Raw genomic sequence first — 26,386 nt, 5'->3', positions numbered from 1 at the left:
GTATACCGTAACAAATTGACTCAGGCTTGTAATAGATAGATAGATATATACTTTATTAATCCCTCAGAGGGAAATTCTTATGTTACAGCAAAACTCAAAAGTGGGAAACAGTGTCGTGTAAAGTTGCAAAACAAAGTAAACTAAAGAGCTGCTGGCACCAAGTGAAAGGCGGTTTCTTCTGCTGCCCACAAAGGCAAAACATGTTTGTGGGCTGTAGCTTTTGTTTTCCAAGAAATGAAACCTAAGTGGTACTCACTTGGTTTCTGATAGAGAAAACACTTCATGAGAAGTTAGATATTATTTGCACACTTTATTTTAAGCTTTCAGTCTGTCAGACATTTATCACATTATGGTGCAATAATACACAAGCAGGGAAAAGGGTATTTTAACCTTCCTGTCTGTTATTGAACCATGTGTAATGTGCTGAAAATTCAAAGTGTGGATTTCTCCCGGTCCTTGATGAAGAAAAAATTGTTAGCTGCAGCCTCACTGTACTAGTAAAAATTATTCCATAATAATAATAATAAAAAAAAATAGGCATTTAATAAAAGAAGTTTACAGAAAAGTGAACAAAATAGAAACTTAATTTACAATTTAGGTGTATAGTCCACCACCTTTTCCAGTTTGGAAACTACATGTATTGATAAAATTATAGTGAAAATTTGTATATTCAAACTACATTCAAACAGAAATTCAAAACACCTCAATGCAGTATGAAAAGAGGGACAAAGGAGTGGCCTGAAAATGAGGACAACCCCTTTCTCAGAAAAACTACTTAAGCCTAAGATATTGAAACAAAACCTTAGTTGTTTCCTGCCATCACAAAATGTATCTCCTCACCTGGATTCTCTGCATTTTGCTTGTCCCGAAAGGCAAGTTTTTATTCTGTCATCTGTTTTTTTAACTTTGATTTATCAAATGCTTTGGGTTATTTCAGCCCAACAGGGGTTTGTGTACATCTTAAAAGGGAATTTGCGGCAGGTTTTATTGCCTTTACTCTTTGTTCCTCTGCTGCGGCTTGTGCAGAGATGAATCAGTCTCCTTTTATAGTGTTGTTTTAAACTCATTTCTGAGGCCTTATTAATTTACTAATGAATAAATGCGTAGAAATATTTTTTTTTCATACTTTGTAGACAAGAAAAGTTAATGTATTCAACTCATTTTTATCATTGTGTTTTATCAGCCTACTCCCTGCAATGTTATGAGTGTCTACCTGGAAGCTCTGGCACCTGCACTGATAAAACAGTGTGTTCAGATGGTCAGCAGTGCAGTGCACTCCGCTTCATGTCCTATGCAGGTATGGCATATAGTAGGCTATGTTGTGTTGGGTTTTTTTTTTCAGCTTGGCACTGGCCCAGTTTACAATGGCTAATCTTTGGTTGCAGGTGGTTCAAAAGTGACTGACATCCGCAGTAAATCGTGTGCTTTGCCTGAACATTGTTTGGTGGGCTCCTTAAACTTTGGAGTCTCTAAAACCACAATTACCAGCAAATGTTGCGCCACTGACTTCTGCAACAGTCAACCTGCCCCGGGTAATGTACATCAGGTCTATTGTCATTTAGATGTGTTTTTTACTTTTTTTTTCTTCTTTTTCTTTTTGCACCACTCAGAGACATTTTTGAAGAAACTGGCATTTTGTTGTAAGGAAAAACATAAAATTGTGAAAATCTCAGAACTGCTTTCAAAGTGACTGCTGGCTAAAAAACAACATTTATCTTGTTTCAGTTATAAAAAAAAATAATAAAAAAAAAAATCCTCATTTAGAATTAAACAAGTCTGATTTTACTGACTGCACAGCTTCTCATTATCAAATAAGGTTAAAACAACACCTAGGCTTATTTCAAAAATATTGAACTATTAATTAGTAGGCTATCATAAGTATGATGAAACAAACAAATTATGGACTTAATTCTTTGCATTTTCAATATTTGTTGATTTTTATTGGGTTCTATTTCACAGAAGCCATCAAGACATCTCCAAATGGCAAAAAGTGCTTCACCTGTGACGGACAAACATGCACCGCAACCCTGAACTGCGAGGGGAATGAGGACTACTGCGTCTCAACAACCGGTAACAGGCCTGCAGTACAAAGTGTCTGCCCCCATGCTCCACATACTTCCTCAGCTCAGAGGAATGTTTTGTGACTACAGTATTAAAAACGTGAAGCTCGCACACTCACATTACTTTCATTCTCTCAGTGACAGTCGGAGCGGAAAAGGTGACAATGAAGGGCTGCGCCTCCGGGCTGTTCTGCTCAAAGACGGCAACTGCAGAGATAACAGGAGCCATTGGAGTAGACGTGAGCTGCTGCCAGGGTGCCTTCTGTAACAGCGCCAACAGCAGGAGTGCTGGACTTCTGCTCATGGTGGCTCCGCTGATCTCTTTGGTATTGTTCTCTTAGAGCTGATGGAGGCATCAGCGTCACTGCATGCCTCACAGCGCTCACACCCCTGTCCTTATATTTCCAGCTGATGTGCGAGAATGTAAAAAGTTTACTAAGCAAAAGACAAAATATAATTTTATTTTTGTCTCCTGTCCCCTACAGTTTCTAAACTGCTTGTTTTTTTTTTTTTACATGTTATCGAGAGTATAATAGCACCTTTCTTGCATAGATTTGTGAATAACAGATATTTTTGTGTTTTTCTAAAGTAAAAGAAGTAAGAAGTAAATGATACACAGAGGCACAATTTGTGCTATAAATGTCATTAGAAACCAACTGTTTAACAATTGGAAATATCAAAGCAATGTTTGGATGGTATTAATATAAAGGAAAATAAATAAATAAAAATGTGGCCAATGTATTTCTGTGTTGTCTGTCTCAGTCTCACTTAAAAATTCAAAATACAAAGTGTACTTCTGATATTTTGTCATTTGGCACTTTGAATGGCAGTGTTGGAGCATGTTCTGGATAAATCATTACCTTCATATGATTATTAATGGGCACTCTGCTTGTCAACAAATGACAAAGCCCCCTTAATCTATTTAAATAAATGTTTCCCTTAATGCCAGTTAATATCTCATGAACCAGGATGACTAACAGCAGAAAAATGGGACATTTCATGTTTTGAGCTGTATGTCAGACACTGTGATAGAAGGTCATGGAGGTCCAGGTCTGATTCAGAGTCACAGTGATGACTCCAGTCACATAAAATACATAGGCCCTGATTTGCTATAGGTTTGCGTGTGTAAAATCACGTGCAAACTTCACATCATCCGCAAAAAAATGTCCAAGCTGATTTACTAATGATGTAAGTGAGGATTGCGTCTTTCAAATGTGCAATTTAACACACGTTGTCCATTTTACATGCATATGTAAATTTGGGTGTTTCTACTCGAATGTGCAAAATACTGGGAGGGAACATGCAAATAGAACAATTTAACACCCACAACGATATTTACTAAACCTGAAAGTAGAAACAGGAGAAGTGATTGCGTGTGGATAGTAGTACGACTGAAGGGAACGTATTAATCAGTTGCGCATATCTGGAGAGACGGCTGCTCTTATTGTGGTGAGAAGGAGACGCAGAGAAACCAAAGAATATGCAGAGAACGTGGTTTTACACCCGTTTAAACATTTGAGATGTCAGAGGGAAAAGCATATTCAGACATGTTTGTCCAGCGATGACGTTCCTTAACTGAATGGTGAGCCAGCAACAAGGAGGAGCCACGTAATGCCAGCAATTAAAAAACTTTTTTACTCAGCAGTCCTGCCTCTGAGTCATTCCAGCGTGTCGCTGATAGAATATCCCACCCAGTCCAGATATTCAGGTGTGCTGTCCCGGGCGTCCCGCAGAATTCAGTTACATAAGCTTCCCGAGCACTTGCGAGGCACTGAGTGAGACTAATTCACCTGTCCATCACAGAAAGAGCTGGACCTGCTGCTCAGTGTTTGTTAGAAGCATCTTACCGTCCCTCCTGTTTTATTGCCGACGTTTTATTATTAAGCCGTTTTTTATTTTTTTTTTTTCCGCTTTTTGGTTTTTCCCACAGTATGGACTTCTTTGCTGATAATCTCCTATATAACGTTTTGTTCTTGTTATCTTTATCCATCCATCATCTTCCGCTTATCTGGGATCGAGTTGCGGCCAAGCAAGCCGGCCCAGACTGTTTTCCATTAATGGATTCAAGTCAGTGGTTTGCACCTGATATCAGTGATGCGAATAATCGTCATGAATAATTTACACATCATCATGTAAATACAATTTATTTACATTCTCTCTTCCTCCCCCTAACAAATCACATCAGCTGACTCAGGACAGTCCTCTCTTTGTTCAACCAGTCAGTTTTTGCCACAACTTCTGTCTTTGAGCCAATTATTTGGCTGCTGTTATTTAATCCCAATTTGGTCTGTGGGTGCTTCTACTGAACTCATCAGTAGTCCTGCTGATCCATGCAAGTCTTCAGCATCAGTCTTCACCCCTGCTCCACCACCACCACCAGTGGCTCTGCTCCATTGGAGGGATGTTCCTGTACAGTTCATGGCATCACTACCACCTTAAAATGCTGTCTGATCACCAAAGACTCCTCACATCCTCACAACTTTTCCTTCTTGTTTACACCACTTCAGATAAATCATTGAACGAAACCTCTGCTCTTGAAGTCTTCTATCATTTCAATCTTTTGTCACTGAAATAAAGTTTAAATGGAGATAATACAGTTTAAATGAAGATAATAAAGTTTAAATGAAGATAATACATTTTAAATGAAGATAATACTTTTTAAATGAAGATAATAAAGTTGAAATGAAGATAATACATTTTAAATGAAGATAAAGTTTAAATGAAGATAATACATTTTAAATGAAGATAATACTTTTTAAATGAAGATAATAAAGTTGAAATGAAGATAATACATTTTAAATGAAGATAATACATTTTAAATGAAGATAATAAAGTTGAAATGAAGATAATACATTTTAAATGATGATAATAAAGTTGAAATGAAGATAATACATTTTAAATGAAGATAATACTTTTTAAATGAAGATAATAAAGTTGAAATGAAGATAATACATTTTAAATGAAGATAATAAAGTTTAAATGAAGATAATACATTTTAAATGAAGATAATAAAGTTTAAATGAAGATAATACATTTTAAATGAAGATAATAAAGTTGAAATGAAGATAATACATTTTAAACGATGATAATAAAGTTGAAATGAAGATAATACATTTTAAATGAAGATAATAAAGTTTAAATGTATCCCCAAAAAAGGAAAAAAGAAAGAAAAGAAAAACATGCATTTACAGTACAAATGTAAAATAAGAACAGCCACATGGTCCTGGAAGCATGTGATGTTATGAAGATGTCTTTAAAATGTCTTTGAAGAACTTAAAGGTTGTTGTAAATCTGGCAATCCTGCAACAAATTTGAGGAAAATTGTCATCAGTAACAATCTCAGATTGTTCTCAGAAACTTTCTATTTTGTTTCACTTCACAAAACAACAACAACAAAAACACCTCAGTGTATTCAGCAGACATTTGGTTGTGATGAAGGCCAGGCAGAATGAGTTTCCGACAGCAGCCTTGTCACATTAGTCAAACTCTATATATGAAGTTCTTTTAACTTCTGACATGGTTGCTTGCATAATTTTAACCTGGTCTAAAGTTAATATAGTTTTTTTCACTTCTATATACAATGATCTGACTGACAGAGTCTTCACAGACGTACAAGGAGAGAAATAAAACAAACCGCAGCTGCAACATTAAAATGCTTTTTCATGAAATCTAAATTCATTTTAACAGAAAGGTGAGATATTTAAAAAAAAAATAATCTGTGATTGAATCATTGTTTGGATGTGTTGGTCCTAATGGTCATTTGAGAAACTTAAAATTGTATATTTGCCATTTTTTATGTGGATGTCCAATCAGTGTTAATGCAAAAGTTAATTCCTCCGTTTCCCAGAAGGAGTTTCAAAGTCTGTTGTTCTTCCAGGACCAGATCCGTCATTTCATGTCTACATTGACATAGTTGGTGGTGAGAAGAACTACGGGCTCACTGAGCTGTTTCCAACAACAAAAATGTTATCAAAAAATATTAGTCCAGAGGATGTTATGGACAAGAATACATTTTACAGTGTTTTGGCTGACTCGGATACTCAGCTGGATGTACACACGTGGACAAAATTGTTGGTACCCTTCCGTTAAAGAAAGAAAAACCTACAATGGTTACTGAAATAACTTGAAACTGACAAAAGCAATAATAAATAAAAATTTACTGAAAAATAACTAATGAAAATCAGGCATTGCTTTTGAATTGTGGTTCAACAGAATCATAAAAAAAAAAAAAAAAAAAAAAACTAATGAAAATGGCCTGGAGAAAAATGATGGTACCCTTAACTTAATATTTTGTTGCACAACCTTTTGAGGCGATCACTGCAATCAAGTGATTTCTGTAACTCTCAGTGAGACTTCTGCACCTGTCAACAGGTATTTTAGCCCACTCCTCGTGAGCAAACTGCTCCAGCTGTCTCAGGTTTGAATTGTGCCTTCTCCAGACTGCATGTTTCAGCTCCTTCCACAGATGTTCAATAGGATTTAGATCAGGGCTCATAGAAGGCCACTTCAGAATAGTCCAATGTTTTGCTCTTAGCCATTTTTGGGTGTTTTTAGCTGTGTTTTGGGTCATTATCCTGTTGGAGGACCCATTACCTGCGACTGAGACCAAGCTTTCTGACACTGGGCAGCACATTTCGCTCCAGAATGCCTTGATAGTCTTGAGATTTCATTGTACCCTGCACAGATTCAAGACACCCTGTGCCAGATGCAGCAAAGCAGCCCCAGAACATAGCTGAGCCTCCTCCATGTTTCACAGCAGGTACAGTGTTCTTTTCTTTGTATGCTTCGTTTTTGGGTCTGTGAACATAGAGCTGATGTGACTTGCCAAAAAGCTCCAGTTTTGTCTCATCTGTCCAAAAGACATTCTCCCAGAAGCTTTGTGGCTTGTCAATATGCATTTTGGCAAATTCCAGCCTCGCTTTTTTATGATTTGCTTTCAACAGTAGTGTCCTCCTCGGTCGTCTTCCATGAATTCCACTTTGGCTCAAACAGCGACAGATGGTGCGATCTGACACTGATGTACCTTGACCTTGGAGTTCACCTCTAATCTCTTTGGAAGTTGTTCTGGGCTCTTTGGTTACCATTCGGTGACCATTGTGGGGTTTTATTTCTTTAACGGAAGGGTACCAACAATTTTTTCCACGCGTGTAACTGAGCCAGAGAATACAGCTGAATTTATGCAGCAGAGGCTGACACAGCGGTTACATTAACCGTGCAAGAGGTTATCCAGAAATTCTGTGGGCCATGCGTGCGCTGCTATGCATGAGAGTTATACTCCTCACTTGAACAGAGATGTGCTGGTGACTTTGTTCAGATGATGAACTGGAAAAGACAATTAAAATCAGCAGGGCTGAGATACCAGATGAAAATCAAGTGGGTTTTTTTTGTCATGTTTTGACCAACAGAATAATAATTATAGTTATACAATGTGGCTAAACTTACAGTACATGATCGGTACAAGTAGCTTCCTGATGAATAACCATCTCCTTTCCTATCTTTTACTCTTTGCAAACAGGATTGCCTGGTGCCGACATCCTTATTGGGCACTGCCAGGCATTACTCTTCGAGCAGAAAAATCCAGAAAACTCTGCTTTATTGATCAGTATAGCAGCACAGAGGATTTTATTGCTTTAGGTGACCACATTTACCATCAAAACTGAGTGGACATCCATATAAATAGCGGTATTTTTTTCTTTTAAAGACAGAAAAAAACCCAATGAGAAAACATTTTAATTCACATGATTTGGTTTTTACCATTTACCACAGCACTACTGACCTCAGGGCTGGCAGGGCGAGGTCGTCTCCGGTTACTGGATCAAACAGAATAAGAAAAGAAACAGATAATTAATACACAATGGTGTCCCATTTAAGGTAGCACAGGAGTAGCTGTCTAAACAAAACTCACTCCTTTGGGGATGGAAAACGTTGTTTGGAATTAGAAACGTCACAACGTGTGGCGGTGGTGGAGTTGTTTCTACAGGATCACAAGGGAATCAAATATCAGTTGTTGCCTTGGCTTACTGTTGCAGTCGTGTCATTTGATATAATGGAGGAACATTTACAAATAGCCAAGACTGAGGTTGGCAGTGTTGTCTTGGTGTGTGGGGAATAATGTCATTTCATATTTTCAACAGAAGTCTGGTGTGTATTTCCAAGCTGTAACTGACAGTTGAAAATTTTACCTTGAATATCTGCTCCAGAATGACTTTCTATAAAAGTATGCAAATTATATATTATCACACTGTTAGACAGAGACCTTCACAGTGAGATTGGAAAAATCTAAATCGTACAGCATTGAAGAACATCTACCTGGGAGTCCTCTCATTTTGCCACCCGATACGATCTTCCTCTGTTGTACTGGAGAGGGCAGGGTTGTAAACATGAGGTGTTTCAATAGAGGATGTACAGCAACTATTTGCTTTTGGGTGTTCTTACCGAGAAAATGGGCTCCAAATTGACTTCCTGTATGGAAAACACAACATCGTTTGTCAGTGTGGATCTATTGTATTTGTCCAGTTTGTAAAACAAGCAGTTGCTGACATACCGTTTTTCCGCCCTTGGAGGTCTCTCCTTGTCTTCCTGGTATCTCCTTGACCTGTTCATTAGAATATTTTTTAAGCAAAATAATTATAATTCTGTATTCAGAATATATCTAGCTCAACAGTGACTTCATTAAATTGTGAAAAATAAACAGTCTTGAGTTTTGATGAAGCTTACCTGGATAATCTGTCCAGCAGTGATCTCCTGTTTAAAATGCAGAGACAGATTGACAGAGTGACAAATAAGACTTATAGATAGCTCAGCAGTCATGCTTGCATGGGCAGATTATTATCAGCTGTTTCATCCATGCTTCACAAATATTAACTCATACACCAGATGTGTGGCTATTTCAGCGGAGTAAAATGTCTCGTCATATTTCCAACCTTCTTTTGTATGTCATATTTGGCATTGATGATTAAACTAACGTAATGTTTATCGAGACCTATTTGGGGATGAGTTCTCTAACCACAATCATTAATGCAACATATCATAAACACCACCAAAGAACAGAGCCTTTTCTGCCAAGTAGTAGTATTCATTTGTTATGGTTGGTCATTTCCCAGACTTAAGATTTAGGTTTAACTACATACCTTTTCTCTGGTCGAGGAGGTGGTCTCAGTGAGTCATCTGTTTGTTTCCTGTTGGAAAAACAAATGCAGTAAAATCAGGTTTTCAACTGTAGAATCAACAAAAGTTAGACTAATGAATCCCTAATTTATCATTTTCCAACCACATCAACCAGCGTCAATAGATGTCATATAAGCAATGTACTGGCACATTTTGAATTGAAATACATTTCACTACCTTTTCCTGTAGATGAATACTCCAAACACTGCAGCTAAGATGATTACGATCAAGACTACAAGTGAGACAGGAATGGCCACAGGAAGAGAGCTTCTCAACTGGAACATCATGGATCCTGTTGATGTAGGAACATTTAAGGTTCATGCAAACATATCAAAGAAAACACACAACTCAATAGCTGACAGATACTGGACAGATAGATGTTTTGCTCTAACCCTTAACATTCAGATTGACTGTGCTGGCTTGTTCCTTGCCCCGCCAAAAGATGGCAGTACAGGTCAGGCTTCTCACTCCGTCTCCTTCAGCAACCATGAAAGTAATCTTGGAAGTCGTCTCCCAGATGCCTCGTGAGGTACTGGTGTGGGAGACCTCACTGGTGAGGTGAGGGACACTCCATGAGAACTCTGGATGGTGTGATTGACATGTGTGTGTGACAGAGCACGACACGGTGATAGTTGAACCTGCATCCACTTCTGCTGGAACTGTGGTCATCGCTGGTTTCTCTGGGGAAGCTGATCACGTAAAAGACAAAGTCGAGTATCGTTAGGAAGCAAACAGGCAAATTGCTTGGGACATTTCAATAATCTACACAGTTAGCAGTAACTCCAGACCTTTCATGACAATAAATACACAGCTGTTGTTGAATTGGTATTTGTCATGTCCTTTTTCTGCATGGAAACAGAAGGGCCCATTGTCAAAGGGCTTGATGTCATCAATCTCCAGTGAGCAGTTTCCCTCAACCAGATCTCCTAATATCTTGGTTCGGCCCTTAAAATGGTCTATTACATTGCTCTGGCCATTATGGTATACAATGCCCCCAGTTTTTTTGGACCAGATGCCTCGGGTCATGGGAACATCCTCTTTCTCCTGGAAGCTGCAAGGAATCACCACACAGGAGCGGGTCAGGGCGCTGAATCTGAAAGGGACGTCTGCAGCCAGAACGTGGAACGCTGTAAAGAGAAAAACAAAGCCATCACAGGATGCCAGTGGTCCTCTGGTGATGTAACATGATGGAAAGGTAAGTTTTGAGACAACTGAGAGGGGCACTGACTGTCATTTTCATGTGGATCTATTTCCACAACTGGTTTCACATATTCTGGAAAAGAAAAATAGCAGCAAGTGATTAACAAATAAATCTTCTTTAACTATTAGATAACAGTTGGAGAGTTAAGGAAATACTCTTAATCTGGTTACCAGAGTTAGATGAGAAGATTGACACCACTCTCAGAGAAGAACCAGGCCTTACATTTCTTAATCTCGCTCTCTTTTTAAAATTAATTTGTGTCACTTTTAATGTGGACTAAATGTTTCCCTGGAAACATCGTCTGAAAATGGGTCCAATATTTGCCTTTTAAAACAGTATCACACCGCCCTTCACTATTCTTCTCTCTATGACAACCAGCTTTTCACTCCACCTTAGTATATCTATTAAGGTCAACTATAAACAGATTTGATTTCCAATGTGATTGGATGGCACATCGTAAAAACTACTTCTGAGACCTTAACTCATCTTTTAGCGGACTAGAAAAGTGGATTTAGTTGTTTTCTCCTTGTTCCCAATCTTTGTGTAACGCTAAGTAAACCGGCTACTGGTTTCATATAAAACCAACTTGTATGAGAGTAATGTCAATCTGATTACTCTAACTCTCCACCAGTGTAGAAACTCACTTTTTATATGAAGAGTTGCAGAGTCTGAGGTCTCCCCTGTAGTAAACTGTGCAGTGCAAGTCAAAGATTTACCATCATCGCCCAGAGAGCCAATGAATGTTAGATTTGACACTGCGTTGTAGGTATTGCCATCGGTCATTTTGTTCTTTAAAGAGCTCTGCATGTCTTTGTAGTTCCACACAATGGTTGGTGTATTTTTCTTGCACTTGTAGACAACAGAGCAAATTACACTCTTTGCCACACCCTCTGTTGCCTCGCCTGGTGGTTGAACCATTATGATATTTTGGAATGGACCTGAGCAGAAACGTGTTATTGAGACTTAAAGACTTAAAGAAGCACTTTAAACCTAAATTCAATAATATAACACACCTGACATTGTACTCACATTCAACATTCAGTAGGAGCTCACTTGTGGATTTTTGACCACTAGGGTAGCTAACAGTACACTTCACACTCTGGTTCTCTTCTTCTGCTGTCCAAGTTCTCTCTACTGTCCGTTCCCAAATCCCATCAGACACCAGAGTGTCAGTGATTTGGTCTGTTCCATGTATGCCATTCAGGGTTAGGACGGGGGGAGCAGAGAGACATGTATGCCGTACAGTGCAAGACACTCTGCTCTGCTCTCCCACCCTGGGGATGCCAATGATGCTGAGCTGCGGTTCCTGTGCATGGTCTAAAATCACAGCAAAAACAGACAGCTGAGGTGAAAATACAGCCTTGAAACAGCCGGGAAGAGCAGAACTCCTGCAGAAGTTGGAAAGTTTAAGAGATTACATTTAGAAAGTTGAATAAATTACTTTAGAAGGACGTGTTGATGAGACATGTACAAAACTAACTTATGAAGTTTTAAGTGAACATGCTGCCTTGGTGTTCTTATCTTCAATTTCTCATTACAAATGTAGTAGATGCTGATCTGCCTTTAGGTTATGGAAAGACATTATCAAGAACATAATATTTTCTACAGACCAATAAAAGAAATTCTAAATATGTTGTAAATGTTTACACTGATGAGTGATCCATCCTGACTAAGGCTGTCATTTGGATAATTGTATTCTTACACTTTAGGTTGAATTGGTTGAAAAATGAGAAATGGATGAACACTTACCTAAAACGATAAGTTGAGTGGTTTTATCATCAAATGTGTGACCCATGCTGTGGTAGGAGGTGATGGGGTTCGTATCTATCCATGGGTAGAGTCGGTCCTGGTTGTGCGACATCTCCAGCCTCTCGATTTTAAGACTACAATTCCTCTCTCTCACAGAGCCAATCAAGTTGGTTCTCCCTTTAAACTTACTAATAACATTGTTTGCTCCCTGGTCAAACACAGCTGGGTATTCCTTGCTCTGGTACAAGTACCATATAACTCGGAGGTCAGCAGGCTGGGAAATACTGTAGGTGAATTGGCAAGGAATTATGATACACGACCCTTTCAGTCCTGTTATGCTGGTAGGAGTGGTGAAGGACCATCCTCGAGTGTGCATATTTCCTGTAAAAACAAGAAACATTTGAAGCAAAGTTGCTGATTTGGCTGGTGACGCTTTCAAATGAAACTCATTTTTAAATTGCGACCCCCCATAACAGTATTTTTGTAAAGGTTGTTTTCCAGCACATCACAAAGAAATGAACACCTTGCTAATCATTTTATTCTCATACATCTTAAGTCGTATTTATTTGCTGCGTTTGTGTCCACTGGACAAATGTTACTGCTACAGCCACTCTATTTGGAGCTCTGTTTTGGTCCCCACCGACTCCTGAAGGAATTATCTGGCTTATCATCTGTTGAATGGTGGAATGTGTTCAACAGCTAGTGCACATTGGGCTTTTGCTGAAAGCAGCCGTTTACGCCTGCCAAAAACGAACCTATGATGAGAGCAGTAAGAGTGAACCAAACAAGTTGTGGAAAATATCAGTAATGGATGTGTTAATGGTGACATGAGTCAAAAGCAGTTGGTGTCATCAAAAGAGTAGTTTTTATGCTCAGACAGTTACATAAACCAGTAATTCACAAGAGCGACAGAAAAGCAATTAAAAAAAACCAATATATTTAAACAAGTCAGCCCCATAAAATGGATTTACGGTTGTGACTTTTCATCACTTAAGAGACAGAGACAAAATTAGACTCTCCAGTATCAAGAGAGAGTGGGCAACTAAACAATCAAATGTTTTTTTTTTATTGCAGAAACTGTTGGTGAAGCAGATGAAGAAATCGTTCCTGGTATATAACTGCTGCTGTAATGGCTATTGATTAGTAAGGTTTGGTTAAATGAAGATAGTCATGATTTGCACTTACTCTTTACCCGGATGGTTATGCTGGCTTGCTGTGTCTGTCTCTCAGCAAATCGTGCATAGCATGTCAGAGATCGTCCGTGGTCATTAGCTGATGATGTGAACGTCAGCGTGGAGACTGTCCTCCACTCTATTTGCAACTTGGTGTCATCAGTGGTGGCCGGCATGCTGCCATAGTTCCAGGTGAGAGTTGGTTTATCTCTAGCGCACGTGTATGCGGCGGTGCAGGTTACTTTGTTTGGATATCCCTCGAGAAATTCATCTGATGTCGGGCTGATAGTCAACTGTGAAATGGAGCCTGAAATACAAACGGCAAATGTTAGAAATTTTAGGTCAGCGTAAAAGAAAAAAATGTTGCAAATTAGTTCATATCTCATGAACCAGGATGAAGAACAGCAGAAAAATTGGACATTTCATGTTTTGAGTTGTATGTCAGACACTGTGATAGAAGGTCATGGAGGTCCAGGTCTGATTCAGACTCACAGTGATGACTCCAGTCACATAAAATACATAGGCCCTGATTTGCTATAGGTTTGTGTGTGTAAAATCACGTGCAAACTTCACATCACCCCCAAAAAAAATGTCCAAGCTGATTTACTAATGACGTGCAGTGAGGATTGCGTCTTTCAAATGTGCAATTTAACACACGTTGTCCATTTTGCGTGTTTGCCTGCATGCATATAGACAACAGAGCAAATTACACTCTTTGCCACACCCTCTGTTGCCTCGCCTGGTGGTTGAACCATTATGATATTTTGGTATGGACCTGAGCAGAAACGTGTTAGTGAGACTTAAAGACTTAAAGAAGCACTTTAAACCTAAATTCAATAATATAACACACCTGACATTGTACTCACATTCAACATTCAGTCGGAGCTCACTTGTGGATTTTTGACCACTACGGTAGCTAACAGTACACTTCACACTCTGGTTCTCTTCTTCTGCTGTCCAAGTTCTCTCTACTGTCCGTTCCCAAATCCCATCAGACACCAGAGTGTCAGTGATTTGGTCTGTTCCAGGTATGCCATTCAGGGTTAGGACGGGGGGAGCAGAGAGACATGTATGCCGCACAGTGCAAGACACTCTGCTCTGCTTTCCCACCCTGGGGATGCCAATGATGCTGAGCTGCGGTTCCTGTGCATGGTCTAAAATCACAGCAAAAACAGACAGCTGAGGTGAAAATACAGCCTTGAAACAGCCGGGAAGAGCAGAACTCCTGCAGAAGTTGGAAAGTTTAAGAGATTACATTTAGAAAGTTGAATAAATTACTTTAGAAGGACGTGTTGATGAGACATGTACAAAACTAACTTATGAAGTTTTAAGTGAACATGCTGCCTTGGTGTTCTTATCTTCAATTTCTCATTACAAATGTAGTAGATGCTGATCTGCCTTTAGGTTATGGAAAGACATCATCAAGAACATAATATTTTCTACAGACCAATAAAAGAAATTCTAAATATGTTGTAAATGTTTACACTGATGAGTGATCCATCCTGACTAAGGCTGTTATTTGGATAATTGTATTCTTACACTTTAGGTTGAATTGGTTGAAAAATGAGAAATGGATGAACACTTACCTAAAACGATAAGTTGAGTGGTTTTATCATCAAATGTGTGACCCATGCTGTGGTAGGAGGTGATGGGGTTCGTATCTATCCATGGGTAGAGTCGGTCCTGGTTGTGCGACATCTCCAGCCTCTCGATTTTAAGACTACAATTCCTCTCTCTCACAGAGCCAATCAAGTTGGTTCTCCTTTTAAACTTACTAATAACATTGTTTGCTCCCTGGTCAAACACAGCTGGGTATTCCTTGCTCTGGTACAAGTACCATATAACTCGGAGGTCAGCAGGCTGGGAAATACTGTAGGTGAATTGGCAAGGAATTATGATACACGACCCTTTCAGTCCTGTTATGCTGGCAGGAGTGGTGAAGGACCATCCTCGAGTGTGCATATTTCCTGTAAAAACAAGAAACATTTGAAGCAAAGTTGCTGATTTGGCTGGTGACGCTTTCAAATGAAACTCATTTTTAAATTGCGACCCCCCATTACAGTATTTTTGTAAAGGTTGTTTTCCAGCACATCACAAAGAAATGAACACCTTGCTAATCATTTTATTCTCATACATCTTAAGTCGTATTTATTTGCGGCGTTTGTGTCCACTGGACAAATGTTACTGCTACAGCCACTCTATTTGGAGCTCTGTTTTGGTCCCCACCGACTCCTGAAGGAATTATCTGGCTTATCATCTGTTGAATGGTGGAATGTGTTCAACAGCTAGTGCACATTGGGCTTTTGCTGAAAGCAGCCGTTTACGCCTGCCAAAAACGAACCTATGATGAGAGCAGTAAGAGTGAACCAAACAAGTTGTGGAAAATATCAGTAATGGATGTGTTAATGGTGACATGAGTCAAAAGCAGTTGGTGTCATCAAAAGAGTAGTTTTTATGCTCAGACAGTTACATAAACCAGTAATTCACAAGAGCGACAGAAAAGCAATTAAAAAAACCCAATATATTTAAACAAGTCAGCCCCATAAAATGGATTTACGGTTGTGACTTTTCATCACTTAAGAGACAGAGACAAAATTAGACTCTCCAGTATCAAGAGAGAGTGGGCAACTAAACAATCAAATGGTTTTTTTTTATTGCAGAAACTGTTGGTGAAGCAGATGAAGAAATCGTTCCTGGTATATAACTGCTGCTGTAATGGCTATTGATTAGTAAGGTTTGGTTAAATGAAGATAGTCATGATTTGCACTTACTCTTTACCCGGATGGTTATGCTGGCTTGCTGTGTCTGTCTCTCAGCAAATCGTGCATAGCATGTCAGAGATCGTCCGTGGTCATTAGCTGATGATGTGAACGTCAGCGTGGAGACTGTCCTCCACTCTATTTGCAACTTGGTGTCATCAGTGGTGGCCGGCATGCTGCCATAGTTCCAGGTGAGAGTTGGTTTATCTTTAGCGCATGTGTATGAGGTGGTGCAGGTTACTTTGCTTGGATATCCCTCGAGAAATTCATCTGATGTCGGGCTGATAGTCAACTGTGAAATGGAGCCTGAAATACAAACGGCAAATGTTAGAAATTTTAGGTCAGCGTAAAAGAAAAAAATGTTGCAAATTAGTTCATATCTCATGAACCAGGATGAAGAACAGCAGAAAAATTGGACATTTCATGTTTTGAGTTGTATGTCAGACACTGTGATAGAAGGTCATGGAGGTCCAGGTCTGATTCAGACTCACAGTGATGACTCCAGTCACATAAAATACATAGGCCCTGATTTGCTATAGGTTTGTGTGTGTAAAATCACGTGCAAACTTCACATCACCCCCCAAAAAATGTCCAAGCTGATTTACTAATGACGTGCAGTGAGGATTGCATCTTTCAAATGTGCAATTTAACACACGTTGTCCATTTTGCGTGTTTGCCTGCATGCATATATGTAATATTGGGCGTTTCTTCTCGAATGTGAAAATAGAACAATCTAGCACCCACAACGATATTTACTAAACCTGAAAGTAGAAATAGGAGAAGTCATTGCGTGTGGATTTTAGTACAAAAGAAAGGTACGTATTAATCAGTTGCACATATTTGGTTGCTTACATAATTTTAACCTGGTCTAAAGTTAATATAGTTTTTTTCACTTCTATATACAATGATCTGACTGACAGAGTCTTCACAGACGAACAAGGAGAGAAATAAAACAAACCGCACCTGCAACATTAAAATGCTTTTTCATGAAATCTAAATTCATTTTAACAGAAAGGTGAGATATTAAAAAAAAAAAAATCTGTGATTGAATCATTGTTTGGATGTGTTGGTCCTAATGGTTATTTGAGAAACTTAAAATTTTATATTTGCCATTTTTTTTATGTGGATGTCCAATCAGTGTTAATGCAAAAGTTAATTCCTCTGTTTCCCAGAAGGAGTTTCAAAGTCTGTTGTTCTTCCAGGACCAGATCCGTCATTTGATGTCTACATTGACATAGTTGGTGGTGAGAAGAACTACGGGCTCAGAGCTGTTTCCAACAACAAAAATATTATCAAAAAATATTAGTGCAGAGGATGTTATGGACAAATGTTAGAAATTTCAGGTCAGCGTAAAAGAAAAATTGTTGCAAATCCTTTACTTACATTCTGCACTTAAGGTTTTATAGGCTCTTGCAGTGAGACCACCAGTGTGTCGGACCAAGCACTCCACGATTTGATGGTCTCTCTCTATCAGCAAAATGGCTGCCAGAGTCATTTTAACCCTGCCATCAGTCTGGGCAATCTGAGTTACATGTTGGTTTTGCAGAACGTTGAGACTCAGATTTGGAGGTTTAGTGGGACAGCTGTGATAAACTGTGCAATGCACTGTTACAGACTGTCCAACCTTCATGTTTCCAAAGATCGTAATATGAGGTGGATCTGCCCTGTCTTTACAAAGGAAATGTTAATAAATAAATAAATAAATATACAACAGCTTAATAATGAACTGGTAAACAAACTGGTTACGTACCGACTACTTCAACTGTTACAGTTGTATCAAAGAATCGGTAGGTGCCTCTCCCGACGTTCTCTGGATCTACCCAGGGATAAATCTTCTGACCGTGGTCAGACCAGATCACTGGTTCAATCTTTAGACTGCATGTCTTTTCATAATAAGAAGTAAGTGTTTGTGTTCTTCCCCTGAATGTCTTGATGACATAGTCTGGGTACCAACTGTCACAAACTAAAGGATATCCTTTGCTCACATGCTGGTACCAAACCACACGGTTTGGGTTTTCAGGTGGATACTGATTGTAGTTGAAAGTGCAGGGGATGACAAGGCAGGAACCCAACAATCCTTTGATATGGCTTGGCATCTTTACCTGCCAAGCTCTGGAGCTGCAGAAAATACATCCTGCATGAGCAAAGAGAAAATTAAAAACATCATAAAATCATATACATCTAGATCAGTGCTTTTAACATAAATTGAACAGTTAAAAATTGCATTACCTAGAACACAGAAGCGCAGGAGAATATGGCTGAATCCAGACATCTTATGAAGGGTATCACAAACCTAAAATATAAGAATTCAGCATCTTTGTGTTATTAATCAAAATTATACAACTAGAAAAAAAAATATACATCTACATAGTTTAATATGTACAACCATTTCAGCCCAGTCTCAGTAAGAGAGCATTAAAAAGGCCTACTTCTGCTTTTCAAAGCTGCAGATGTCTCAGAGATACATGCTAGTGTAATGCCCCTGAAAACGGGGAGAAATAATCACAAGAGTGATGTGGTGTTGTTTCCTCAAATGCAGATATTTGACTATTGTGACATACATAATGATATTTACTCAAGTTACTTATTTTAACCCAAACCATGATCTTTTCCTAATCTCAACCTAACTAAGCAGTTTTGTTGCCTACATTTAACCAAACCTCCAACACACCACAAAGCACTTTCTGCCTATCTAGGAGATGCTACTGGGCTTTGCCAAAACAGCAGTATTTGATGTCGTGAGACAAAAAACACATTGGCAATTTAGAATGAACTTTCATAAATCACAAACAAACTGTCTGACTCAAAGCAGTTGCAGGCAGGATTTCCTGTCTTGGGTGTTTCAAACGTGAACACATTTTAAAAGTATTACTTAAGTTGGCAGAAAATGAGGGATGGGTCTTGAACCGTAACAATTTTGCAGGAAGGAAAAAACAGAAAAGAAAAAGAAATGACAATGAGAGACCAATAGGTATTTTAAATGTTACTCACTGTAATGAACTGAGACAACTCAACTTCTTTCTAAAGCAGTGAAACTGTTTATTTTTGGGTGTTTTAAATTAATTAAAGTAATTTATGGTATTATGAAAAGGCAGAAAGGTAGACTCTGCCTTCAAGAAAGGCATTTTTTAAATGAGAAAACTTCTGAGGCAGGCTAGTAGTGTACTGTAACTTCAGCTGAATTAAATATTATTTTGTGGCTTATTCACATATTTTGGACAGCAATCAGCAGTAACATTTGAAAATTAAAGAGATGCAACATTTCCTTGTATTTTTTGTACAATTATGATTGCACTTCCTCACATTTCTAATACAAAACAACTTCAATTTGTTCACAACTTCAGTTTGAAGCAGCTCAGATAAAACAATGAATATTGACATAAATCTTTTTGATAAATTAATTTCATATTTACTATCTTAAGTTTTGAAATACAAGAAAATGGAAAAGGTCTTTGACATACTTTTCTTAAAGATCACTTACCTTCAGAGTGGAATGTTCCTGAAGAGTTTCACCACCTTTAACATAAGTCTCTAAAAGCAGAATTTTAACAAACCTCCCCCTAAAATGTGGGTGGAGGTTATGGTTTGCCACCCACAGGGCGGGCAAAGATCTTGCTGACTGCAAAGGATACTAATTGCCAGAGCAAACAAATTGATCATCATAATTCAAATCATCTTTCTGTTTCTACAGCAGGTAAATTTGAGTGTCATCTCCATAGAAGTGGAATGAGATGCCCTTAAATCCCAGTTGAACCAAGTTGTATATATATAGTTTTGAATTGGAATGCATTGTAATATAAAAATGTTATTTATGTTGTTTTCAGATCATGTTCTACGTACATATCTTGTCATCGGAAGTTACACACAGGGCTGATTTAATGAGCCTCAAATTCCGTCATCTCGACCTTCAACAAAACAATTCTACCCAAGACAAATAAACTTGTGACCAGAGTGAGGCTCCCTCCTGCGATTCCTGCCACACCTTGTAATCACTGATTGAAAACAGGTGATCCCAGGCTTCCCTGGTTCAGCTTCAAAAGGAGTCATGTGCAGCTTGGGGCAGGTTGCCCTGCCTTGTTGCTGAGCTCATTGGTGCGCTGGAGCAAGTCAAACTGGAGGTAGTGTTAGCTTTTACCCTAACAGCCCTATAAAGTAAAGGAGCACGGCGTGTGTGAGTGCTGAGTGATTCGAATTGTTTGATCACTGAGACCTGGGGCTCAAGGAGCAGGGAACATGGTGTTAACTTCCCATGTGAAGTAGCTCTGCTGTTGGTGAAGGAGGAGCCCTGTTGCCACTGCTGTTTTTCTCCCTTAGTTAGTTCTTTTACTTTGGTTTCTTTGTTTTGTTATCTCATGTTACATACTTGATTTAATTTGATTTTGTATTTATGGCCCATTTAACTAGATGCCCTTTTTGGTTACGTAACCCCATGTGCAGCTGTTGCTTTAGAGACAGTGCAGAACAGACAGAAAAGAGGGGAATTATCAGATCTAATCCAGGTTCAATGAGGAGACTGGTTCATAGGTGACTCATCTGACTGCTGCACAGACAAGAAATATCCACCCCGAATTACGCTTACAACAACAAGTTTAATTAGAACACAACATAATAACCAAAACTACAACAAATTGACAATTCCACACATCAAAAAGTGTCCAGGCAGGTAATGTGAAGATCAAAAACCTCTGAGATCTCAGGAATAAATGAAATTGAAAAAAAGTTTAAAAGAAAGAGTTGAGTTCTCAAATGTCCTACCGGCCCCCGGCATATCAAATGTTCAAAGTTCTAAGGCTCTATTGGCGAAACTGAAGCTCTTCGATGGCTCGTCGTTCAACATTCAATTTAAAGTTGTTAACTTTTCTTCAGCGGAATCTGATTAATTTGATCCTGCTCACAACTACAATACCGAAGAACAGACGACGGAAAAACAAAGATCCTCTATTAAGAAATGGATGATCACTTCTCTCGATCGCTGCATAACAAAGATCGTATATAAAGGAAAAGATTGCCTCTCCTAGCACTTTTCTGTGTACTGAGGAAAACGGCTATGTGGCAACCTGTCGACCTTACTTAAGGGGACAGTAACATAGTTCCAAAACACAATAATTAAGATCCCGGATTAAATTATTCTGGTTACAGTTATTTGGATTTTTCCGATTGTTATTTGTACACCAACTGTTGCAGGTTGCTTAGTCCATTTGCCAAGTAACAGGAAGGTTGGGTTGCTTCGTCTTCACAGGTGGTTGGGCCGGTGGCCTTTTCTTGCCCTGGGTTATCTCTTGCATGCAAATTGGTTTGCGGGCTCCTAAACCATTGTTCTTATCTTGCAGTGCGAATGTGATCAACTGTGTGCGTGGGTGTGTGGTGTACCCCTTTCACTCCACCTTCCTGTGAGCATGTTTGGCCACCCTCTGCTGTGCTGGTAATGTGGTCAGAACATTTTTAAGGTTTTTATAACAGCCTTTTGTAATAAAGACGTTCACTTCTAACTTGGCTTTATTATGCCTTTTTTTTTTTTTTTTTTTTTTTTTTGAATCATTGGAATAATTTTCAATAAATATTTCATTTGAAACTAGAAACGCACATCTCTGCTCCCTCTTTCTTAAAGAGCTCCTCTATTTGAGTATTCTCTGGGGGAAATTCCCATGGTGGCGTTGTAGGTTCTTGTAGTCTTGCACTATTAAGTATCTTGCACTGGTCACACTCAGTTAAATGTTTATTTATTCAATCCAGTTACATTTATACAAATAATTGTTTACAGAATTAAAGATTCACACATAAGCACACCACACAAGCGTTAAAATATATCTTGATTGATATGAGAGGGAGAGACCACAGTGGACATGCATAAGAAATGTAAAAAAAAAAGGTCATTAAGAACATTTGTTCTTTAATCATCAGCTCTGTCTCTGGCAAGTTTTTTTTTTTTCTTCAAATGTTTCCATAGACGTTTCCATCATCAAGGTCCTGTAAGACATAAAGGTAATTATTGGTGAAGATGTTGATAGCATCAGTGTATTGCATGTAATTCTGAGGAAGAACTTTTTTTTAATCAATTAATACCTCTTTGTAATTGTAGGATGATTTTGCCTGGCTGAGGTCCATTAACAACAACATCAGCAATAACAAGAAAACAGAGAAAAACAATGGCATAAGACAGTACAACAAATTATGATATCTATACTTTATTAACTGTTAAGGAGGAGTAATTGATATACCTTTTGGGGGATGGGAAACGAGGCTTGGAGAGTTTCTGGTCAGCACAGGATGAATTCACATTATTGGAGCTGTGTATTAAAATTCATGTCACTACACAGTTAGGAAAAGAACAATTAGGTGTTCATTTAGATGTTTTTAAATGGAATACACTTACACATGTCCAATATCCAACCTGTCCCCTCTAGGCCTTCTATTACAAAAATAAGCATATATTTTAATGTATTAACAGTCATTCCAGCAAAAAAAACTAAATGTGTTTGAACTGTGAAGACAAGTAATGGAAAAACTTGTCAGTGGTGGCTGTCATGCTACCCAGAAATGTTTTAAATATTTTACCTTGAAAATCTGCTCCAAATAGCCCCTCTGCAAAAAAAAAAGAAGAACAGAAACTATGCAGATCTTGTTGGACATATAAATAAAAGCATAGATGTTTTATCAAAATGAGAAGAAGGAAACCACTTCTGCATAGAAATGCAAATTATATAAAGTCACTCATTCGCTAATCTAGACAAAGCTGCAGAAGGGACAGTACAGAACTTGTCACTAAAAATACATATAGCCTCTAGAAATACAAAGACCGTTAAAATGCCTCTTGCCTTTGGTCAGAACGAGATGGTCCTGGGCCATCAGAACGAATCCTGAAAATTTCACACGTTAAATTAAACATCACTTGAGTTGCAAGTTACTAAAACAACATTATTTTTGAGATAAGACATGAAAGAATCACAAACCACAGATATTTCTGTTACCTGTGAGACAGCCTGGACAGCCGGTTCCACATGCTAAAGGTTACGGAAAATGTCATTATGCCAGTAAAAAAAAAGATTTGATATCTTGTGATATAAGTGGCACTATGAACAACATTTTGTACCTGCCATCCTGACTTTGAAGCTCTGCAATACGTTTCCTTTAGAAGACAGAAACAAAATTCACAAAATGCACACACGTGTTAGAAACGGGAACATGTGCAAAAAAGGGTAATTTTTTTCTCCCTTAAAAGGTCATTCATCTGTCACTTATTTGATGTACTCTGTCACTTAAACTCAGTGTATATTGCTTACCTGTATTTTTTTACCATGAAAATGCAGAGGAGTCCAAAGATCACAGCGATACCAATCGTCACTACGGCGGGAATGATGATGTGATTATAGTTTTCGATACCTTCAAAAAAACAAAATATGTCAGAGCCATACTTCCTCCATATTGCACACATTGAAAGGGGACCACATTCAGTATGCATTCATCAACAAAGTAAAAAGATCTCACGTTTTACATAGAGTGTCAAAGTGCTGGAGGACTTCTTCCCATTACTAAATTCGACAGTGCAGATGACCTCAGTGTGGTCATCCTCCTTCTCAGGGATGATCGTCAGGATGGACTCAGTCTCCCAGTTGCCAAATTGATTGTCTTTATGACGCATTCTGACACCTGAGCTCTCACGATTCCATGTGACTTTAGGTAGATAGGAGGGGCAGGTATGGGAGACTGAACAGGTGACAGTGTAGGGTTGTCCTTGAATGGCTGTCTTTGGGTGAGACAGTTCCGGAACTGGAGTGTCAACTATAAATAAATAAATAAAAAAAAAAAAGGCAAAGATTAACCAAAAGGCAAACTGATGCAACAGAAAAGAGATATAGATTTATGAAGTTATGTAAAGTTGGTGACATACTGATCATATTCAAATGGACACACTCTTCAACAAAGGAGAACATATCCTTGGTGGGTTCGTTTTTCTCTGTATGCACTAGTTCAATCCGGAAACAGAAAGGGCCATTGTCATGAGCTTTGACATCATTTATTTCTAAGGTGCAGTTGTTCTGATTCAGATGTCCCAACAGCTTGGTTCGGTCCTTAAAGTCGTCCAAGACCCTTGTGTTATCCTCGTGATAGATGAGTTGGTCTTGAGGTTCCTTACGATGCCAGATCCCTCTGAGTCTGGAATTTGGCAGGGTTTTTCCAGGATGTGTGTATGAACAAGGTACCACCACACAGGATCCAACCAGGGCAGGAATTTGTTTTACAACAGTGGCTTTCCAATCTTCACTAAACACAGGACTGCACGTAGCTGAAAGGGATTTACAGAGTGACAAAGAAAGACATAATTTATGTACAGTATGTAAAGAGAGACTGAAAAGGAAGAGATGTCCAACGTTACCTGCCAAAAGAAGACAGAATGTCATCGTGTTTCTCGCTTTGTCCATTCTTCTCAGATGTTTTGTCTTGCACCAAGAGCCTCTGGGATGTTACAATGAAACAAAAAATTAAATCAACACAGTACCTACTACCACACACAAATTACAACACAGTTGTATTATTCTAACAGAGCTAATTTTCTCATTTATTTATACAGTAAATGTTCATTAACGTCTTAATTTAAGATATACACATCTGGAACAACACATAAGGCTTTGTATAAATTTTCTCACAAAAAGTGAAAAATAGCTGCTTTCATAGTGTACAACAAAACTGAGGACTCCCCTATGCAATATCACTAAAGTTTCAAATACTTCAAAATGGTCTCATCCAATACTAACTGTATTATTTTGAATTTGAAGCGTTGAGTCGTTGCTCGCATGTATAATTAAATACAAACATGTATGACTGATTACATTGAAAATATCTCTAAAATATAACCTTAAATGCAAAGAAAGTGGGTGTACCTTTCATAAACAAAATGTGTTCACGAAGTCACTGAAACACCATTTTTCACAGAAAACAATTGTGACAACTTAAAAGCACGATTGGATAGCTAATTGTGAGTGATATTAGTGAGGATGGCCACCGCCCCTTCTGCTGCAACTTGATTTTGTCTTGATATCATCAACTGATCAATCAGTCTGGACTTGTTCAGGCAGTGCCTCCCCATGTCAAACCATGTTGAATTAGACACAAGCAAGGTCAAAACTGAGAAAACTGTGGTGTTCATAGGTTCTTTATTACCTTTTTCATGTAATTACCTTAGATTGGCTATCACAGGTGTTTTGTTACAGTGGTCACAGGTTGCTTTGGAGTCTGTATTTTCAATGTTAGTCAATTGTGCGATATTTTTAATATGTCAGTAATGATTACAATAGCATGGTGATAAATCAATAAACGTCATTTGGTTCAATGTAGTCCATGAGCCATATTTATTTATGTATTACTTCTGGGACATTTCAGAGATAATGATGAATCAAAGATCTTTTTGCCTCAAAGTTGTTCCAGAGATAATGATGAATTACATTTAATCAAATGTATTTTTTCACCTCGAAGATTCCTGGAATATTGGTGGCTCAAATATAAAACAAATGTCATTATGAGACAGTGTATTGGCTTTTAATATACTGTTGGACTAAATCGAACATTTCATCGAACCCTGACAGTTTTACTGTACTTCTTTGAATATTTGAACCACAAGTCTTGCAGAACAGCGCAAGGTTCTTTCATACACAACATAACCTGTTTGTTTTTAAGTTATATACAAGATAAATTAAATTTAAACTAAAAAACAAAACGGTTAACATAAGATGACACAATTTGGAATCAAAGAACATTTTAGTCATGTTGCATAGTGGTGTACTCACATTTCTTGTGTACTATATAGTCTGCACTAATTTATTCTTACAACTATTTTTAATCTCATCCACTGTGAAGGAATTAATCAAATCAATCAAACAATCAATGCCGATCATGCCTTTATCAAAACCAAACATCAGGAAATGCTAAACCAATGTGTATATAATTAACTGGCAAAATAAAATACTGAAAGAATAGTTCCTGAACCATCATGTATTGCACAAACTGGTGTTACTATAGTCTATAGTCAAGTATATGTTAGAAGTTGCAGAATTTTACCTGATGAAACTGCTGTCTTGCTGATCTGAACTGATGAAACAGCTGTTGACAAGGATATGAACTCCAGCAAAAAAAAAAAAAGAAAAAAAAAAAAGATTTGATTTGATTAGATTAGAAATTATTTTTAGTTTCTATGCAGAATAGGTGAACACATGTGTCAAGTCAGCAGTAGGAGAGCAAATGATGTAGAAAGCAGGAAGTGGTCCTACATGTAAACCTTCAATA

At 38.2% G+C, this 26,386-nt stretch overlaps 3 protein-coding genes across 3 annotated transcripts; 1 reads left to right on the top strand and 2 right to left on the bottom strand.

Annotated features, from left to right (window-relative positions):
• The first annotated feature begins 56 nt into the window (after positions 1 to 56).
• LOC138194390 (urokinase plasminogen activator surface receptor-like) lies at positions 57 to 2,790 on the top strand. Its single transcript, XM_069143084.1, has 5 exons — positions 57 to 872; positions 1,184 to 1,297; positions 1,386 to 1,532; positions 1,960 to 2,070; positions 2,199 to 2,790. The coding sequence occupies exons 1-5, from the start codon at positions 827 to 829 to the stop codon at positions 2,399 to 2,401; spliced, it is 621 nt and encodes a 206-aa protein (XP_068999185.1). The 5' UTR covers positions 57 to 826; the 3' UTR covers positions 2,402 to 2,790.
• A 2,197-nt stretch (positions 2,791 to 4,987) lies between these two features.
• Positions 4,988 to 19,614, bottom strand: LOC138194359 (uncharacterized). Its single transcript, XM_069143035.1, has 24 exons — positions 19,590 to 19,614; positions 18,338 to 18,401; positions 17,859 to 18,242; positions 17,492 to 17,776; positions 16,121 to 16,414; positions 14,936 to 15,316; positions 14,216 to 14,503; positions 13,363 to 13,656; positions 12,178 to 12,558; positions 11,458 to 11,745; positions 11,073 to 11,366; positions 10,456 to 10,500; positions 10,016 to 10,354; positions 9,620 to 9,916; positions 9,405 to 9,519; positions 9,191 to 9,238; positions 8,778 to 8,804; positions 8,605 to 8,655; positions 8,496 to 8,522; positions 8,370 to 8,417; positions 8,243 to 8,269; positions 7,966 to 8,034; positions 7,837 to 7,870; positions 4,988 to 5,360 (listed from the first exon to the last, which is right to left on the bottom strand). Exons 2-24 carry the CDS (start codon positions 18,378 to 18,380, stop codon positions 5,334 to 5,336), a joined length of 4,086 nt encoding a protein of 1,361 aa, XP_068999136.1. The 5' UTR covers positions 18,381 to 18,401; positions 19,590 to 19,614; the 3' UTR covers positions 4,988 to 5,333.
• Positions 19,615 to 21,811: 2,197 nt separating this feature from the next.
• On the bottom strand, positions 21,812 to 26,386 carry LOC138194375 (myeloid cell surface antigen CD33). Its single transcript, XM_069143064.1, has 13 exons — positions 26,162 to 26,386; positions 24,483 to 24,562; positions 23,997 to 24,392; positions 23,594 to 23,887; positions 23,389 to 23,488; positions 23,199 to 23,234; positions 23,077 to 23,109; positions 22,924 to 22,965; positions 22,664 to 22,690; positions 22,482 to 22,517; positions 22,327 to 22,395; positions 22,172 to 22,202; positions 21,812 to 22,075 (listed from the first exon to the last, which is right to left on the bottom strand). The coding sequence occupies exons 2-13, from the start codon at positions 24,526 to 24,528 to the stop codon at positions 22,040 to 22,042; spliced, it is 1,146 nt and encodes a 381-aa protein (XP_068999165.1). The 5' UTR covers positions 24,529 to 24,562; positions 26,162 to 26,386; the 3' UTR covers positions 21,812 to 22,039.

Source organism: Embiotoca jacksoni, unplaced genomic scaffold, assembly GCF_022577435.1.
Source record: "Embiotoca jacksoni isolate LCO1_2020_lvr unplaced genomic scaffold, fEmbJac1.0.p SCAF_11, whole genome shotgun sequence".
NCBI lineage: Eukaryota > Metazoa > Chordata > Actinopteri > Embiotocidae > Embiotoca > Embiotoca jacksoni.
This window is presented reverse-complemented; position numbering and strand designations above follow the sequence as displayed.

Excerpts from the sequence above, each read along its gene's own strand:
- LOC138194359 (XM_069143035.1), bottom strand. The coding sequence starts at position 18,380 with ATGTCTGGATTCAGCCATATTCTCCTGCGCTTCTGTGTTCTAG. Across the intron at positions 18,243-18,337 it reads CCTGCGCTTCTGTGTTCTAG|GATGTATTTTCTGCAGCTCC; the intron begins GTAATGCAATTT and ends TTGCTCATGCAG. Across the intron at positions 8,805-9,190 it reads CCTCCTCGACCAGAGAAAAG|GAGATCACTGCTGGACAGAT; the intron begins GTATGTAGTTAA and ends CATTTTAAACAG.
- LOC138194375 (XM_069143064.1), bottom strand. The coding sequence starts at position 24,528 with ATGGACAAAGCGAGAAACACGATGACATTCTGTCTTCTTTTGGCAG. Across the intron at positions 24,393-24,482 it reads ATTCTGTCTTCTTTTGGCAG|CTACGTGCAGTCCTGTGTTT; the intron begins GTAACGTTGGAC and ends AATCCCTTTCAG. Across the intron at positions 22,396-22,481 it reads AGGTTGGATATTGGACATGT|CTCCAATAATGTGAATTCAT; the intron begins GTAAGTGTATTC and ends TTTAATACACAG.
- LOC138194390 (XM_069143084.1), top strand. The coding sequence starts at position 827 with ATGTATCTCCTCACCTGGATTCTCTGCATTTTGCTTGTCCCGAAAG. Across the intron at positions 873-1,183 it reads CATTTTGCTTGTCCCGAAAG|CCTACTCCCTGCAATGTTAT; the intron begins GCAAGTTTTTAT and ends GTGTTTTATCAG. Across the intron at positions 1,298-1,385 it reads CCGCTTCATGTCCTATGCAG|GTGGTTCAAAAGTGACTGAC; the intron begins GTATGGCATATA and ends CTTTGGTTGCAG.